The sequence below is a fragment of the Bicyclus anynana genome, chromosome 8, assembly GCF_947172395.1.
Source record: "Bicyclus anynana chromosome 8, ilBicAnyn1.1, whole genome shotgun sequence".
Classification (NCBI taxonomy): Eukaryota; Metazoa; Arthropoda; class Insecta; order Lepidoptera; family Nymphalidae; genus Bicyclus; species Bicyclus anynana.
The window spans coordinates 7150750-7170774 of record NC_069090.1 but is presented as its reverse complement, the minus strand read 5'-3'; the positions used below and the strand labels follow the sequence as shown (position 1 = coordinate 7170774).

At 32.9% G+C, this 20025-nt stretch overlaps 1 protein-coding gene across 9 annotated transcripts in view; it reads right to left on the bottom strand.

Annotated features, from left to right (window-relative positions):
- Positions 1 to 6: 6 nt before the first annotated feature.
- The window catches only part of LOC112047743 (fasciclin-3), a 171425-nt gene continuing 151406 nt past the window's right edge, over positions 7 to 20025 (bottom strand). The window contains exons 3-15 of one of the 9 annotated variants that reach the window (XM_052883037.1): positions 14135 to 14231; positions 13127 to 13208; positions 12556 to 12679; positions 11937 to 12059; positions 11276 to 11467; positions 10506 to 10696; positions 9927 to 10068; positions 9342 to 9383; positions 7627 to 7740; positions 3294 to 3333; positions 2862 to 2912; positions 2035 to 2164; positions 7 to 1565 (exon numbers count right to left, since the gene is read on the bottom strand). In XM_052883037.1, coding sequence (XP_052738997.1) covers positions 1419 to 1565; positions 2035 to 2164; positions 2862 to 2912; positions 3294 to 3333; positions 7627 to 7740; positions 9342 to 9383; positions 9927 to 10068; positions 10506 to 10696; positions 11276 to 11467; positions 11937 to 12059; positions 12556 to 12679; positions 13127 to 13208; positions 14135 to 14231 — 1475 coding nt within the window. In that variant the 3' untranslated portion in view covers positions 7 to 1418. Of the gene's footprint in view, positions 1566 to 2034; positions 2165 to 2861; positions 2913 to 3293; positions 3334 to 3618; positions 5536 to 7626; positions 7741 to 9341; positions 9384 to 9926; positions 10069 to 10505; positions 10697 to 11275; positions 11468 to 11936; positions 12060 to 12555; positions 12680 to 13126; positions 13209 to 14134; positions 14232 to 20025 lie in introns of those variants that run through there. The other 8 variants (XM_052883038.1, XM_052883041.1, XM_052883042.1 and 5 more) reach the window with 8 other exon arrangements.

The window sequence follows — 20025 nt, the reverse complement described above, 5'->3', positions numbered from 1 at the left end:
AAATATACATTATGGACGGATTTTAAACTAAAATAAAACCACATGAGTGACTCCTTTTGAGCCACTTACCTATATAGTTACATAGTAACCTAACTCTTAAAGTGAAGCAACAGCAGATTAGTATAGTAATAGTAATATAGGACATGCGTAAAACATGAATCGTATGAAATATCATCTAGAAACGTCACAAGAATTTAAGAAAAAGTAATTTTAAATAATAAAAAATCATGATTTCTACCTGCCTACCAGCTGTTTCGATTCACCTTAAGCAAAAAACTAAACCAGAAATACGTTTCTAATACCTCACTTCACCTACACACGAAATAAAGCTGTATGCATTAAAATCAATCAGTCATATTTATGATATTGGCAGTATGCTAGTGAACAGTTTTCACATAAAATTATTTAAAAAAATTGTGTGGTGTAGAATGGCGTATTAAAATCATATCCGGGTGTTTGTACCTTAAAATAGTTAAAAAAACAGTGTAAATAATGGGACACTATAACATAGAGCCTCCATTGAAACCCTGTTTTTACTTAAAATACTTAATCCTAAAACTTTGTAATAAAATTTTATAAATAATATTTTATTCGAATAATATACCTATTATATTGTTAAAATATGCATATAGTTTTGTAAATATTTTAAAATTAAGTGCATAATTATGTTATTCATAATTAATTTAATATAAAAAACGACTGCCTACTATGTTAATTTCAATATTTAAGAAGTTGAATATCATCCAGTCTTAAAAAGCATAATCCAATAATTCATTTCCATTTCATAATTTAAAAATAAATTATTTTGTGTTTATATCAGCTTACTCACTAAGATTCAATAACTGCAAAAAATAGTAAGGCGATTTAATAATTAAATTATTTAAAAAGTCTTATATTTATACATAGGAATATAGAATATGAATAATAATATCAAAGCACACATTAATCTTAATAAGTACTCGTATATTAATGAGATTACTGAATATGTTTACAACTACAGCTGTATACAATCTATCGACTCTCCACTCAGCAAAATACAAGAGTTTATTTCTAGAATATTCCTGGGTCCAGAATCGACAATCGCATTACAAAAATTCGCTCCTCCCACCATAATCAAAATCATATCGCAAAATAAATATAAATTCATATAATTTTTTTTCGGTGGTCTCATCAAAATATAGTGATGATTTCTTTTACCTTATATATTATTAATATTTTATTACTTATAATTTATACTGTAATCAGGACAAACTAATTAATATTATTTTCTTCCACTTTAAATTAACTGTAAGTTACTATTTAGTTAATTAATATGTAAAATTAATAACAAGTGGATCTGGTATTCAATTGAACATTTAAATGAATAATTAATTATTTGAAAAGGCAGATGTAGGTATTTTTTGTTTCTTGGTAAGCGTTTATTCTTTAGCTTCTTTCACTGGCGCCGGTTGATCAGTGTACACAATTTCAGCATATTCAGTGGAAGGAGGAGGAGGCTTTTCTGCATTTTGGTCACCGAGCGCGAGCTCAGCATAAACCACGCCCTTTTTTTCTTCCGCCAGAGCCTGAAAATTAAAACAGGTCTTATATAAATTCAATAAAATAAAAGTAACGAAAAAGTAAAGATTTAGATTTAGACGCGCATGATGAGAATGAAACGTAGTTAACTTTTTAATGGAAATCTTGTTATAAGGATACAATTGAAAACTTTGTAATTATGAAATTAACATTCCGAGATGCTTCTTTATTTTGACTTCAATGTAATTATAAGCCTGTTTTAAGAAGTATGCCACTAATACAAAAATTTAATAATGAAAGTACCTAAATTTATTCGAACTGGAATAAAATTGGGTACTTAACTTTTATTTATAAATTAACTTTAGTTAACTTATAAAATTAACTTAAGTTAACTTATAAAATTAACTTATGTTAACTTATAAAATTAACTTAAGTTTACTATGACTTTTTATATGTTTTACAATAAGTAGCCTGTCATTTTTAAAATAATTTAAAATATTAAATAAGAAAGCATACCTTATCTTCAACTTCTGGTATAGGTTCCGTGGCCTGCACGCGGTCCCGTCCTCGCGGCAACACTGCACGCACTCGAGCGCTTAAAGCACTGAGCCGCGAGCGCTGTCCTGCGGCGCTTTCTGTGTCGCTGCTGTCAAAAATACATGAAAAATTTTAAACAGTCCTATTTTTCATTTTAATTCATGCTTAGGTTAGTCATTTAAACCCAAATCACTAAAAAAAAAACCAGATATTAAAATTAAAAACTGTTGCTGACTAACTCTAGTTTAATAATGAATGTAGGTACGATTAAAAATATGCAAGTTGATGCCAGTAAATACAGTATTTAAATAAACATATTCAATGACTGAGTATGAGTTAGTCTAAGATCAGTCTTTATAAGTTTGAATGTTACGGAAGACTACAGCAAAGCAAGCAATTAATTACAAAGCAAAAGATGAAAAACGGACAAGTTAAGTGTATAAAAATGAAAAAAAAAGTTTTTTAAAGACACGTAATTAATATTTTAATTATGAATTATGTAAATGACTATTTTCACATAGGATTTCAGATTGCATATTATTTAGGAACCTATGTACATATGTGCCAATCAGATGTAGAATAAATATTAAATAAAAACATCCTTACATTTTAATTTGTATTTAATAAATTATTTTAAAGACTATTTTAAAACTTTTTTGCTCTACATACATTAAATGATATTATGTGCAGACAAAAGTTATTTAGCTAAATCTGCCCAAGCCACGGAAGTGATTACCAATAGTGAGTACCGATGCATTGTATAAAATGTCCTTATTTATATACAAGATAGAGAAGATTAAACATACGTTCTAGAAGGTAGCGTCCCACTTTCTAAAAGCACGTCCCCAGCTGGAGTCCTTATAAAAAATATGAGCTATATTTTACAAGGCTTTCATGAAATTTGGAAGTGCAAAACTAAAATAAGTAAAGTACATAACTTGGAACTCTATAATTATTTAAAATTTAGAATATATTATTAAATAATACAAAAATAATTTGGTGATAAGCTAATTTAGTCTATGAGTATGTTGCACCTTCAAAGTCCATTATGTCTTATATCATATCTCAGTGAGAATATAAAATAAGTTAACTTTTAAACCAAACCAGAAATACAACATCCCAAATTATTATTTACACATACGTTTTATTATTATTTATACGTTAATGAATATTTTTAATAATTGTAATTTTTATAATTCAAGAAATATTTACAATAAAAACGTCAAAAATTTACTCACGATTCTCCAGAGCTCTTTGTATGGTCACGTCCTCTGCTTCCTATAATATAAGAACCCAAAAAATGTTTTACTGACTGTAAATTAAGTAAGTGTATATAAATTATTTATGTTCACTGACTGAGTTCAGGTATATGTAATATTATTATTTTCACAAACTATTAACACTACATTATTATCTTAAAGTACTAATACGTAGTTCCTTTTTTTGAGGCGTGTAAAGATAATAAATTCCCGAGATATGTAAAAACAAATTACTATAGGTATATATATAAATAATTATTTTTACTAAGAGTGAGTTTGAGTAAATATATAAATAAAACGAATATTTCTTATTTAATAAATACTTTATATTCAATTATAATTCGTTAATAACGCAGCGGTATATATTTTATGAACGTTACAAACTTGATTATTCTCGCTATCTAGGTACGTAATGTTAAGAATTGTATAAATATAAATTTGACAGAATGGATAGAATTTTACAAAACAAAGCTTTTTATAAAAAATTGTTTACATTGTAAGTTAAATCATTTCAACAGAAGTTTTTTCAATAAAATTTAAAGAAAATATTTAAATTTGGCTGTGCAAAATGGCAGTGTTTTTGAATTGACATTAAAATATAAAAAAAGACAAACGAGTTCCGCTAGAAATTATTAAACTAAATTGGTACAAAAATAAATTCTTATTAAATAATTGTAGGTAATTATAAAAAATACTAAAATCATCACAATGACGGTGACCTAACTGACTAACTTAAGCTAAAATTGTCATTTCATATACCTTATGTTTTTACAAAAGAAAAACAAAAATATTCACGATTTCTTATTAATTAGAAAAATAAGTTTGAGATTTCAGATAAACATTTAGTTTCTAATTTTTACAATTAATAATTAAAAATCGTGACAACGTTTGCGTTTAAATTAAAACAACCTTATTTCATCCATTTAAAATCTATTTTAAGTAAGTTTATAATAATGTAGCGACAGATTATATACAGAATAAAAAAGGTGGTTCGAACACATTTAAGTCTTAAAATTACAAAATATGTATGTACTTTTGTTATAAAAGTTATCAATCAACCTAAAAGTGAGAGTATAAAATGGCCAGTTCATATTACAGAGTTCTATTTTATTATATTAAAAAAGTATAAAAATGCAATAGACTCATTACGTCTTGCTTAATATGTTCAATATAAAAAGACTTGACGTTAATTTTGCGTATGGTAAGCGCTCAATAAAGATACTTATTGTATTTGTTAATTTAAATGTTTTCCAAAATGTATAACGGTATTCCTAATAAAACTTTAACTTAAAACTTAAATTCTTGAACCAGTTGTATAATAATTACTTATTTTCAATTTAGTAATTACTATAATATATTATGTTAATTACAAATTCAAAACCTGCCTTAACTACGTTATATACGATGGGATTCGTTGACAACATGTGAGATTCTTATTAATTTCTACGAATATATTTGAAAAGTTTTAGGCTAAAAGACAATTGAGAAAGTTCTTGTATTACACCTAAGAAATTTTGTTTCTCTTCGATTGTGTTACCAATATTAAGTTACGAGAAGAGCGTAAGATTTTGTGTTTATATAGTACATAAAAAGAGGCAGAGATTAACAGGCTCTGCCACTATAATTTTACTAATACATAGTGCATTATTTTTATAAATTGTCAAATAAGTATCATTTTATGTTTCGTTGGCATTAAAATTATTATAATAACTAACAATATGTTATATTTTGTAACTGTAAACACATCTGGCACTAATCGAAATTACATAAAATATTTTTGAGTCAAAATTAACACTAAGTAGCTGTCACTCTTATACTTAAATTATTTACCGTATTTTGTATACTAAAACAAAACCTAGCAAAACGCGTGACTATAAATAAGTACTATAACTCCAACAGCATGAGATTTTTTTTCTTTTTATTATTACAATAAGCAAAAAATGCATCTACAAAATTATGCATATTTATTATCTTTACAATTAATAAATTTTCATGTAACACGTTGCACAGCATTCAATCGATTTTGATTCAGCGAGTGACAGCTTTTAACTTACAACTTAGACAGCGGTATCGGGCTTCTTCTCGGGGTGTTTGGTGTCACCGTTGCTGATATATTCCCCGTGGTCATGAGAGGGGTTTTCGGATCCTTTGACGTCATCGTGAGGGGGGAGGGGAGCTTCGGAATCAGCGCCATCAGGAATGTCAGTACGATGGGACCTCCCTGCCACATACCAATAAGTTAAGCGATCAAGAACTCTCATACACGGTGTTGTTGTTTGCTTGTTAGTAAAGCGGTTTCTGTGATTCTGTTTATTGGGGTGTATTTTTGTGTTAAGCGTGATGATCTAACAATAGCTAATTGTTCTAAAAGTTCCACACAATTTGTATCGCATAAAGCAATGTGTGATGTAACACGTGTGATGGTTTTAGGATCTGATGATTGAGATGTAGGAATTTATTGATCTGATGATTGAGATATAGGAAAAAAGAAAGATTGTCATCATTATTTAATTAAAAGGATATCGGACTGGCTGGCATATCAAAGTCCAAATTATTGGGGCGTTTTGCAGTGTAGACGGTACCAACTAATAACAAATTGAAAATGTAACCCTTGATAAAGATAAAGGGGTTGAAAGTTAGTATGAAAACCCTACCAAAATTTAAAACGGATGAAATGGTGGGCGTCCACGAGCATAATAAATAAAAATTTATTAAAAATAATAAGTGTACCTACATGTTTTTTCGTCAAACCATTTTATGTATTTCAAATGTGGTGTTATTCTGACTACACGTTAGGTACATAAGTATACAAATTAATCAGGATTTGCATTGGATTTTTAATATTATAGTTAGCTGTAACCATAACCAGGTTGAAAATTATTTTATTGAAAGATTAGAACATTTTAACGCAAAACAGAAAATATAATTAATTACAAATTAATAAAGTAGAACCCAACACCATATAAAATAACAGTAAGTGATATTTATTTATCTCTACTAAGTATATTAATCTGATTCATAAAAGGCATTTTATAAATATCACATAATGTAATTTTTGTTACAATTATAAATCTGTTTAGCTTAAAGTTCTGAACCCAACAAAATTATGAATTCAAATATTTCTGGTAGTTTCACATGAAAAATATTTTAAAAAATTACTAATATCATGCAAATATACTGAAATGAGAAGAAATACATGCGTTAGAGAAAGAAAGATGTCTATTAGTTATTACTTTTAGGTAACAAAGATATACATGCTTCAATTAGTTGATTTCAAACCATTCATGCTTATGATTTATACGTTTTTTTTTGAAATTCTTGATCGCTTCAAATATTGTAACATGGCATTACAGTAATAAATTAAATAAAGGTAACAGCTTTTTCATCTACACATAATAATATTTGCCAAAACAAAACACAGCCAAATTACAAATTTTTTAAACACTTGCGTGATGCAAAACTTATTAAATGATTTAAAAAACATTTGTATGTAAGCATTGCTACTCAGTTATTTTGTAGATATATTGTAATTACAGCAAATTTACCTATCGAGCCCGTGAGCCTGCCAAAAATTTTTCATTATTATTATTCGGTTATCGTAAATGTCACATGCCTAAGAGATAGATTAAGCAAATATTGGAAGCATGGTCTTTATAAAATAATGCAATAATATTGACAAAAGTTTACGAATTAAAAAAACAACTAAATTATCTTCATTTCAGTAGGCACTAGCAACGGTCATGACATTTGATTTTTTCATGCAATGCTTTACTTTAAATAATCATGCAAACAAAAATTTTGTCAATATTCCTTACAGACGACGGTCAATATCTTAGCGACGTGGCTACAGCAATATCACGAATTACTCAAAATTGCTCTATATTTTTGTAAATTATTTACATATTGCTGTCGTCATATCGAAATAAATTAAAGTTAGTTGTGAATAACGGGGGTACAAAACACGAGGAACATACGATTATTTTTTTATATTTTCCCAATTTATTTAACACTCTATAATATTTATGTAGCTGAAATCGATAAGATTGTAAATACAATTATAACTTTCACTATTATTTATGTAAAGGTAATAATTTTTGTAAACTTGATAAATATGTAAAAAAAAAATTCATTCTTTTTATTTCATAAAAAGAATGTTTATTTATTTTTTTTACTATAACATTTTTATGTAGATTTTCAATCACATACAAAAATGCTATGCAACTAAAAGGTAACAATAATATAGCTTTTTTTACAATCTTAACGATTTCAAAATATAAATGAACTAATAAAAATCAAAAAGAATCCAACTAACCTGCGAAGAACCATCTGCCGGTAGCCTTGGCGAACACTACGAGGATGATGGCAATGAGCAGAATTAATACTGCGATGACGATGCCAACTATTGCGCCTGTTTCTAACTCCACACCTGACAAAAATTATAGTATATATATAACAGTAAATTTTTTTTTAATTTTATTAAATAAAACATTAAAAAAAACTGTCATATATTACAATTTTTACTTTATTACTATAAATTACACAACTTTAAAAATTAAATCAGTGATTGATAAAAATTACATGTTTTTTTATAATTTTAAATTATTATCAACCTAGAGAATATTATTCTATTGAATTGAAATTATTTGAATTTATAATTGGTTTTTACACGAATATTGCATTAAAATTTCAAGAGAAAATCTGTTTGTTCTTAGCTTTATAAGAATAAATAAAAAAAAACTGTTCCAACTGCTAGAAATCAATGTTTACTAACATAGGACAATACTGTTTTTTCTATTTACTTCGTAGTGGTTGTAGTTCGTTTTCTAAAACTTAAGTAATTGTCGTTGATTAAAAAAGAATATTTTTTTATTAACTAACAAACTTTTTATTATAAATAATTAATAATCATCATCATGCTTTAAAATCCTGATTCTTTACTAATTTTTTCGTAATTAAATATGCCACATGCCAAAAAATTTTACAACAAATTTTCAGGTATAGGGTACCTAAGTATATAAATATAATAAATATCTACCTACTGCAACATTTCAAAATATTCTTTGACAAAACACAAGCTACAGGCAACTAACTAAAGTATAAACAACCGAATATTGAAAAGCGTCTTGGGACTTGTCCCAAAATGTTGTATTATATATTATTTACAAGCAGGTTGATAGTATTTTTTACGGATAGAAGACACAATTTGTTGTTAAGAAAATAATTTTCTGAATTTTTGGAACCACCATTAATTAGGCAAGCTTTTTTGTTTTGCTCTTTTGTCTACAAATTAACCATAGACAATACAGTAAAGTAAAAACAGCCAATAAAAATAATTGAAATTAATAAGTAAAAAAAATTGGGGGATCCAAAAACAATATTATTTTTGGTTTTAATGACAATGTTTTATGTTCTTTAAGATAAAAATAATTTCGTCCTGCTTGCTTGACACTCAAAATAAAGGCCCAGTCTCCATACAAATTTGGGACATGTCCTAAAGCGATTCTACTATTTAATATTATATAGAAAGTAGGAAATACCCACTTTTATTTGTCATTTTGCTCATGCAAATATAGTAAATATATTATTACTAATAAGAACTAAAATAAATCACCCTTAAAAATTAATTAATTTTCCACTAATTGGCTGGTATAGGTAGGTAGATAAAAAACTTTAACTTCTTAAAAATATAAAAACATACACATGTAAAAAGTAATATCATTATTTTCCCTTTAGGTATGGTTGAATGACAACCTTTTTAACTGTCATTGAATTTCAATTTTTTTATTTCTATTATCTATGGTATCAATACAGATTCGAACATATTCACAAGGGGACAGAGTAACTAATACTCAAAATGACATACAGTTGTAAAACCTCTGTAATATTCACTACTTTAAGATTTTCAAAATAGGAGCATTCATCACTATCAATAGGCATATCGAAAATGCAGGAAACTATTTTTTACTTCGCACAAAATAACATCCATTTTATGCCAGGCCATAACTACCTTCATATTTTATTTCTTACCGTAAACGTCGATAATCAAATAGGACGTTTTTGATTTGCGCGCTGTTGAAAATATTTCATAAGTACATATTTATAAAAAGTCAATACAAATTAGTAGTTAAAATATTTCAGTTTTGTACACCAAAAATACAGAAACTTTTCTGAATTAGGTACATAAATGAAATCATTCGATCGACGATAATAGTAATTTAAACCTACCGCATACCAATACGCAAGTATTAAGGGCATTGCAAGCGACAGAACTTTTTGTTTTTACATAATTTGCGGCTATGTTTAAAATATTTGTCAAACATTGCTTGATGAAAACCTTGATAAGTTTTACCTAACATTTACATTTGATCGTTTCCAATGCCCTTTAATGGTAAACTAAGACCAATTACAAGTAAGATGTTTTCAGAAACTCGGATAGAGTATTGATTTGGTCATCAGTCGTCATCAACATGAATAACCTCTCCTAAAGCAACAACATCCAATGATTGCGATGTTGTAAATATCTATATCAAACTATCTATCAGTTGTATTTTTTGTTTAATTTCAGAAGGAGGGTAATATGAATGTGATTTATCAGGTACTCAGTAAACGTACCAGCTGGTTCATCCATGGTAGACAGTCGTACGGCGAATTCCTCTCTGCCCAAGTCGTTGGTGACACGAAGGTAGTAGGTCCTCTCCACGTCTTCTTTGGCTACGCGCGCAAGTACCAAGGTCACGTTGTAGAATCCACCACCCTGCAATTGAGACCAAATAATGGAATCGTATCACTTTACGTCAAAAATTCTTCAGCACCTGAAGACTCAAATTCGAACAATGCGTGAGTGATCGAATTAATAATGAGGAGATCCGCAGTAGAACCAAAGTCACGGACATAGGTCAACGAGTTGTAAAGCTGAAGTGGCTAGGCACATAGTTCGAAGTGGACGTTGGAATCCCAAGATGCAGGAATGGCATCTCCACACCAGAAAGCGCGGTATTAGCTGCTGGATGCCGAAGTCGAAGAGGGGATATCTAAACGGAAGACCTTTTTAAAAGGCCTGTATTCACCAGTGGACGTCTAAATGATGGTCGGCTAAATAATGATTGTAGAATGTTTTCGTTGGCAAACGTTGGCTTTGTAAATCGAAAAATCAATAGCTTAGAAAATAAGAAATGAATTCATAAGTCTTACCAAATGCAAGGGTTCCAACGCTGTGATAGATCCATCTTCATTGCTCCTAGGTGGGATAAGAACCAGGTCTCCGACAGTCCACTCTGTGGTAGGCGCTGGGTTTGCACGTATGGTGACATTGAGACGTCCTTCTCCGCCCAATTTGAGACCGAATATCGTGATCGGACCGGATTCGAGACGTTTTGGTGGATCTATTAAAAAGCAGACATTTTTTTAATAACATTTGACGTTAGTCATCAGAAGCTGGGCAAATATTTGATTGGTTGGTCTTAATCCAAGTTCTCACTTCTAAGTCAGTCTGTCTCAATCTGACATGATACTATAGATTTACACTTTTGTGTAAAAAATGTTACAAATGTGTATACTAATAATAAAAAAAAAAAATACTAATAATAATTAGTCTATATATGTATACATAAAAATGAGTTGCTGTTTGTTAGTCTCGAGAACGGCTGAACGGATTTATCTTATCTTGGTCTTGAAATGTTCGTGGAGGTATAGGGAAGGTTTAAAAGATTAGAAAAATTACAATAATTGCCGGGAAAACCAAAAAAACAACCCTTTCCTATTTCCAATTCTCAAACGTTTAAGAGTCAAGGGATAGAGTTAGGATAGGGTAGGGGTAGGAGCAGAGTGGGGTAGAGTAAAGGTAGGGTAGTGTAGAATAGGGATAGGAAAGAAGTGCACATAAGTCTCTAGGTCCGCTAGTAATTATTAAATAAACGTAAAAATAACTAAAAATTATTTTAATAAGAAATAAATGAACTTACAGTGTACCACAAGTTGTCTAGCCGCTTCTCTCGGTCCGTCCAAAGCCTCATGTTCAGCTCTGCACACCAGTTTCTGGCCATTGTCCTCCGGCGCCAGGGTCCGCGACACGTTCTGGCTGATGGTCTTTAAATCACTTCCAGGCTCCGAGGTTATGACAGGTTGGTGTATACCAGCCAAGAGTTGGACTTCGTCTGAAAAACAATTCGATGCTCGAATATTAAACCTGTAATTATAATTCAATAGCCATTTTCTATACTTACATTATAAAGAGAAAAGATTCAAGTATTTGCTTGCCTTGTCTATCTGAAATTACTGGACCGATTTAACAAAATCGTTAACGATTAAAAACCTACATTATCCCTAATGGACATCATCATTATCAACCCGTATTCGGCTTACTGCTGAGCTCGAGTCTCCTCTCACAATTAGAGGGGTTAGGCCTCAAACGATGAAGGAAAAACATCGTGAGGAAACCTGCATACCAGAGAATTTTCTTAATTCTCTGCGTGTGTGAAGTCTGCCAATCCGCATTGGGCCAGCGTGGTGGACATTGGCAGACTTTACACACGCAGAGAATTGAGAAAATTCTCTGGTATGTAGGTTTCCAGGCGGGATATATAGAATAATGATGATGATGATGAATCAGCTCTGTCCACTTACCTAAATACCAAGTGATCTTGGCGGCCGGTCGTCCATTGGGCACGATGCATTGCGCCATAAAACCGTCGCCCTCTCGGAATGCGGGTTGGGGTGGTGATATAAGTTGGGGGTTCGCGGGTGCTTCTGTTGACAAAGATGTTTAATTTAATCTAGAGGCATTAATGATATCTAAATGCAGCAGTACTGAGAAAGAATACAATAAGAAACTTGGCTAAATTATTCCATTAGATATACATATCACGCCTTCGTGGAATGGTGGCAAGAATACTGACTTCAGTTTGGCGTACTTGATGGTGAATTTTAGAAAATACTGTGGAGACTCGACTAACCTGAAATGAATAACTGAGGCCCCAGATAATTGAGAATTCTCTGTACCCGAAAAAACTTGAACAAATCGCTAATTACCTGGATGATGATTCAAAGTGTCAGTGATATACTATAGTCTGGCAAGTTCGTTGATAACACTGCCATGATATGCGGGCGACAGGGGGAAATACTGCGCCGGTGTAAAATCGTGCGTGCGGGGTGGTGACGTGCAACAGTGGTGGGTGTTTCATTCATTGCTACACGCCCAAGTTGCCAAGCTATAATCAAGAGGATTTCCAAAGGTTGTACTTACTGGCAACAAGTAACCTCATGGTCCCAATGACCTCAATTTGCCCCGTCTGTGGCGGCAGCGTACACGATATGTTACCGTTCCATTCTTCTTTTATGTGCTTTATATGGGCACCGCATTCTCCGTGCTGTGGAACAAAATATACCATGCTAGTATTTATGATACTGCGCTTATTATTTACACTATGTAATTAGGATATTTTCTAAAAGTAGACTTCCGTTTCTGGCGACCGCGACCTGCGACCGCGCGACCCACTGCTATATATGGAGCACTAAACAAAAGTGGTCGCGCGTCGCCGTTTCGGGCTTTGTTTAGTGCTCCATATAAATTCATACTAAGTAGTGAGTCGCGCGGTCGCAGGTTGCGGTCGCGCGTCACGGTCGCGAAGAACTGAAGGCTACCTTTAGAATGAGATTCGAATCTAGTGATAAAAATCAGTGTACGTACTAATGCAAAAGCGCTCGCGCTTTTGGTGCTCTCCTGGCTTTAAATACAGTTAAAAGACTATAGATGTCACATTAGTGACAATTGAAAGAGCCGGAATAGTTCCTCCTACAAACGCTAAAATTCTCACCTGGAGTCCTTGACCGGCGTAAACGATTTCTTCTTCTTGGTTGTTTGGAATGAGTCTGTAAGATGTTGTTCCGACCGTCATTCTGGAAGTAGAAATTATACATTTTATGATACTTATAATGTAATAACGTAGCGCTATGGAAGTTATATCGCGACCAACACACGATCAGTTTTATCGGACGTAGTGCCGTTAGTGCTGCAGGCACGTGGACTTATTGGATGGTGATTGGCTAGCATAACACACAGTAATTTTCGACTAATTGGAGGAAATATCCTACTAATATTATAAACACGAAAGTTTGTATGTATGTTTGTCACTCTATGACGCCGCAACTACTGAATAGATTTGGTTGAAATTTAAAACGTAGAGATATTATAACATAATTATTTTAACACATACCATCCCGAAACAGTGTTAGTATTTGTTACTCTTTCACGTTGTGACTACTGAACCGAGTTAGCTGAAATTTGGAATTGAGATATATTTAGCCTGGATTAACACATAGGCTACTTTAATCCCGGAAAATTACACATTTTTCGCGGGTAACACCGCAGGCCAGCTACAGTTCGTTTCATGTAGGATGGTGCGGGTGACAGTTCGTTTCACTCTTGAAAGTTTGCCACGATTCACGATAATATTACGTATTATGAACGCCATACAGGCTACTGTCACCATACCCATGTTATCTGACAAACACATATATGGCAAATAAAAGTTGACTAAACTATAGGTAGGTAGTAGGTGGCTGCAGCTGCTAGAACGTGTTTAATAAACAAAAATGTTAGTCGTAGACGAGCACCAGAGGCATAGTGCAACGGAGGTAGACACCGGCGAGTTTAACTGAGGTCCCAGAGCCTACCAAAATGCGCTGAGGGTGGCCACCGTGGGGGTTTTAGTGGTAAATTCCACATAACCCGTCTTGTCCCCCAGTAAGTCGGGTATCTCAGAAAGACATTTCCCCCGCGAAAAAAAAAAAAAAGGTAGATAGTAGGTACGTAAATTACTAACCGACAAGCGTCTATGGGGTACGGCACTTTGCAAAGCACAGTCAGATCATCTCCAACACGGCGTACGGCTTCTCTTGGTGTGATGTCCAAATTTTGACCTGAAAGTAAACAAAAGCATAATTATTTTTCTTATTAGGTAACATTTAATTAATAACTAGAGGTTGCCTGAACTTTGACGTATGTTAGCTACCCAATAAAATTAACTTCAAATTAATAACAACCGCATTTTTCGTACCTATTCCATAATGCCCATTTGTAACATATACCACAATATCAACTGGACGATGTCATCTACTCCTACTCTATGATATCCAAAGATAAATAGCCTTTACTTAGACCATTAATTTACCATTAGTTTATGATATCCACGAAGGGTTATACAAAAACTTTATTATGTACTGAACGGTAACTGAACTTTGACTATGTCAGCTGCCCAATAAAATTAACTTCAAATTAATAACACCACATTTCCTACTACCCATTGTTAACATATACCACAATGTCAACTTGACGATGTCATCTACTCCTACGCTATGATATCCATAGATAATACTATAACACTATATGATACCAACTAATTATTTTTACTTGAGTACAACTAAAAATAACTAGTTGGTAAATCTATACTAAACTAATATTATAAAGCTGAAGAGTTTGTTTGTTTGTTTGATTAAATGCGCTAATCTCAGGAACTACTGGTCTGATATGAAAAATTCTTTCAGTGTCAGATAGCTTATTTATATATATATATATAGCCTACAACCTTGCTCGATATAAGCTGAAGAGTTTGTTTGTTTGTTTGATTGAACGCGCTAATTCTGGAACTACTGGTCCTATTTGAAAAATTCTTTCAGTGTAGCTCATTAATCGAGGAAGGCTATAGGCTATATATTATCCTCATATTCCTACGGGAACGGGAACCACGCGGGTGAAACCGCGCGGCGTCAGCTAGTTTTGTATAAATGTCCAATACCATACGTCAAATTTAGTGAATCGGCCAGCTGATACTGGTACCTAATATTGAATCGAATAGCACTCATTGGACTGAAAGCCTACGAAGAAACCAATAAAAAAAAAAATAGAAGCGAATTTCCAATGAGTATTTAAGGTTATTCATGCACGAAATGCTTCTTCAGCTATCCAAGTGAACGCCTTAAAGACATATTTCCGAGTCTATCGACGGAAACTGCCGGAGTGCAACTCGGAGCATTCCAATCTGCTTTGATTCGCTTTGTACCGGTTTAACCGCTTTGGACCGCTTTGAACTGCTCGAAATATTTTTCAAACACTTAAATTGATTAGGTTTCTATCTACTGCCTACATTCCGTATAAGATAACTGAACCTATTTCGAATTCAAATCCAAAATGCGCGAACAGCGGTGGAACAATAGAAAAATGCCTGTTAATTAAATTAAAATAGAAAAAATTAATTGTCTTTATTTTTAACTCAACTAAGTAAAAGCAAGTTAAATAGCTATATTGGCGGTACATGCGGATGTCAAGGAGAAGCGTTTGTTTGTTTTTTTATGGGATTCACCGGCTTCACCACACTGCTTGTAAAGACTCATTCTGGATCGTTCTTTATTATGTGTGTCTGTGAGTAAGGTGTTAACTGAATCATACCTGTCCAATAACTGTCGGTTATAAGTTAAACTATATGTTGGTCATAAGGGAACCAACACTTACACTGCTACGCATAAAAATGGTCAATAATCATCAATAAAAACATCGTTTTCAAATTTAGTCCGTCGAACCATTTTGTTTTAGCAAAGAGATAGAGGTCCTAGCGCGATCTCACGCCTCAGCACTCAGTGAATTATAGTTTATACCTAATTTCAATTCAAGACAAGGATAATTTCAGTAAAATGTCGGCATCAAAGCGCTAACGAAGTTCCCAAGTTGCGCCGTCTGTGCGCGCCAGCACAACTTCGCTAGCCGCGCCCGAGTTGCAAATTAAGTAGTTTGTGGTAATGCCCTTACTGCAGCTGCTTGGAGATTGAATTTTATTTTAACATATTTGATCTTTCGTTTTGTTAACTTTATTTCATGTACTAACACTTATGTCCAAGTAGCGGACGCCTGCGACTTCGGCCGCGTGAAACCCTATCCCTATCATAAGCTACTCTAACCCTACATCTACCCTACCATACCCCTACCCCTTCACTACTCTTCTCCTTCCTTACCTCTAACCTACCCCTACCCGACACTCAACAGGGCGTTTTTTCTTTTATCTTAAAATTTTCCTTTTATCTTATCGAAAGGTGCACAATTAAAACTTTGGTTTCTCTATTTACCTAAAACACTGAATCAAGTCTGCTTGATTCGTCAATGAAAAGTAAAAAAAAAACATATACTCAAAGAAAGAAATTTTCCGGAAAAATCAAACTTTGCACAAGTATTTAATCAAATTGAATGAACGTTAAATTCTACTGACATAGTTTCAAGCTTCATACGTTAATTTTCTGTGATATTCCAGAACTATGTTTTAATTAACTTCGCGTTTTAATGCGACTACTAAATTTATCATTTCGCCGTACAAAGGATGGGGATAACTTCGCTAAAACGGCACCAATGCGTTAAGGAAGTTCATGAAAGTTCGCCTGCCCCGATTTGAGCTCAATCACTAATCTAAGGCGAATTCGAGTGTAAAACAATGTGGATGAGAAATGGATCATCATCAGTGGCGTAACTACCATCTGAGGCCCGTTGCGAATTCATTGGAAGGGGGCCTCAGAAAATCATGCCGTGTTTTTTTTTTTTTCATTTTGATTACTTCTGAGCTGGCATTTTGCTTCAGCTGAAATAGCAATGGGCGGGGCATATAGTTCGAAGAGCTGATGGAAGTTGGGGCCCCAAGGTGTCGGAATGGCGACCTCCCACCAGGTGGATTGACGACATCAAGCGAGTCGCAGGGATGCAGTTGGCTCGGTGATGTTTGGAAGTCCCTACAAAAGGCCTATGTCCTGCAGTGGACGTTCATTGATATGATGATGAAGATGGCGTTTTACTTGCGCCCTGAAGTATCACCACTGACCAAGATGTAGATAATTTTTAACTTAGTACTTTGTACGTCAGTTGTATTTCAAGTAGGCATAGTTTTCAAGCACTTACAGGACGTCAAGTTTGACTATTTGTAAAGACTCTACCGCATCTTCAGAAAAAAGGAGGTTCGGAAGAAGGTCATTTACATCTTCATTGGATGTATCTACTTCTCTTACGTTTAGTACAGTATCTATTATTAGATATTAAATAAAATAAAAAAAAAACAGTAGGTATAATTTAATTTTAATTTTGGTTGGACGGAACATTGATGTTCTACTTTCTTATGGAACCTTACTGGTTAATTAGTTTGCGAGTAATTCTGAATTTCTTATTCCGCTGCTGATTCCCGAGGAATCCTAATAAATGCGACAATTGATGAAAAAACACCACTCGTATTACGTCAGAGACAATCATCTCGAGTCGTCTCCTAATGGAACAGGGAAATGTTTAGAGTACCCCTTTGTTCTATTGCAGTGCATTTTCGAACTTACATTAAATATTAGATAAATTCATAAATAATACAATGATCTACCTAATAATATTATAAACCTGATTTTTTTGTTTGCTTGGTTAAACGCGTTATCAGTACTACATGATATAACATTAAGCTACGACCAATACAAGTTTAATATTTTCGCAAATGTCGCGGAAACGGTAAAAATATTTTCTAGTTTCCGTTACATGCGCCACGTAAACTACGAGTATAATACGGAAGTGGATTCACAGACACAGATAAAACTTATAAAGAAAGAGGCAGGTATGAAAAACAGGGAATTCGGTAAGTTTTTAAACATAGACAACATGAATTAAGGTAGAATTAGGAAAGCTTTCTTCACTCAACGCTCTGTGTTTTATTCAACACATAATACTTGTTGTAATATATCATAGACTATTTTACAGAATCATATACATATCGCTTGCTTTAATATGACCAAAATTCCCGTTCCCCTCCAAACTTGAAAAACTGTGTAAAAACTGTGTTAGGAGTTGGTACTATATGAAATATCTATACATTATATATATTAAGACGTATTAATATTATTTTAATTATTTGTTCATAATTAAAATAATATAAAGACTCTATTCCTTTCGCCGTTCTTAATTTTCTTAGATCGTCAAAATTGCTGTCTCTATTAGAATGAATGGGAACAACGACGAAATCTTATGGGGATGAGGTCATGTTGTATATTAATATTATACATATTCTTGTCTACATATGTATTATATGGCAACATTATACAATAGGAAACTTAGAGGAAAGTCAGAATAAGTAGTGACGTACCTGATATTCAACAGTAAAGCTAATACTTTTAATATGCAAATTTAGTGTCTTTATCTAGTGAAACACAGCAGAGTGTTAACAAAGTTTGAAATTTAAATGAAAATGGCGACGCACAGGTAGTGTGTATATTTAATTAAACTGACTGAAACTACCCATTTCCAACTACCAACTTCCCGACAGATTTGGGTGATGGTCTCATCTTGACTAGTGTATGCAGGTAATGCCTCATTGCAAGGTAACAAGTACTACACTTGTTACCTTGATCAACATTTTGACGGGATTTTTACAAGAAGGAGGTCCTGGGTTCGATCCCCGGCTGGGCAGATTGAGATTTTCTTAATTTGTCCAGGTCTGGCTGGTGGGAGGCTTCGGCCGTGGCTAGTTACCACCCTACCGCAAAGACGTACCGCCAAGCGATTTAGCGTTCCGGTACGACGCCGTGTAGAAACCGAAAGGGGTGTGGATTTTCATCCTCCTCCTAACAAGCCCGCTTTCATCTTAGACTGCATCATCACTTACCATCAGGTGAGATTGTAGTCAAGGGCTAATTTGTAAAGAATAAAAAAAAAACATACGAAAAGTAACAGGTGCATCACTTACTTCTACACATAATATGTGTTTAATATACCGCCGTATCAGCCGTATCAATAATACGAGGCCCCCGCACTACAAGGGCCCCTTACGTGTGAAAGCAAAAATTTGTAAAATGTTATCCAAAATCTCACATAGGAAAAATAACATGAAAACTAAGAAGAAAGCCTATACTCGTACATTATATTAAATTTAAAAAATTAGAAGTTCAGGTATTTTCATTGTTTATTTCAATATTCCCACACTCAAACCCAAAACCAAACAAAATTTTATATCTTGTGTAATGTGTTACAACAAACCACCAATTTTGTTACCAATTTTACTTAGTGGTGAAAGAGTTAGGGTAAATCAAAAACTATTGGTCTCTTTCACGCTCTTTTATGCGAAATGTCATCCTGTTTCAACGCTCTATGAGTAATGGTGCCGTTTATGACTACCGGATCCAGTGTTGGTAAGACATTCTTAGTAAAATATGGTTGGTCAAGGCACTCCAGGTTCTATGAAATTATTCTATTAGGTTATGTTAGGTAAGCTTTTAAGCTAAGCATTTTGCACTAAGTGTAATGCTTTTATCAGCTCATAGAAGAAAATTAAGGTCAGCTATTAGGCACATTAACCTGGTTTTTGGAAGTATGCTAATTAAGGTTTTCTGTAATTCTCTTAAGCTGTTTGTGCAACAAATTAAAAAAAAAATATCATGTAGGCTTTTGTTTTGTTTTTTTTTTACATAAAAACATTTCTTCTACTCGATTTAATTAATAATATTTTTTTGCTTACTTCTTATTATGTATAATGTATTTTCTACGTAAACTTTTGTTTTTCCAATATCAAAGTTTGGTTCTAATGTTGTTGAAGTTTGTATTTGTCCAATGTTATTTTCTTACAAAAGTAAAGTTTCTAGTGGGGTCTACCGAAACGAAATTACAGATAATGGGTAAATTATTTAAGTGATACTGGTAGTCACATTCACATGGAAT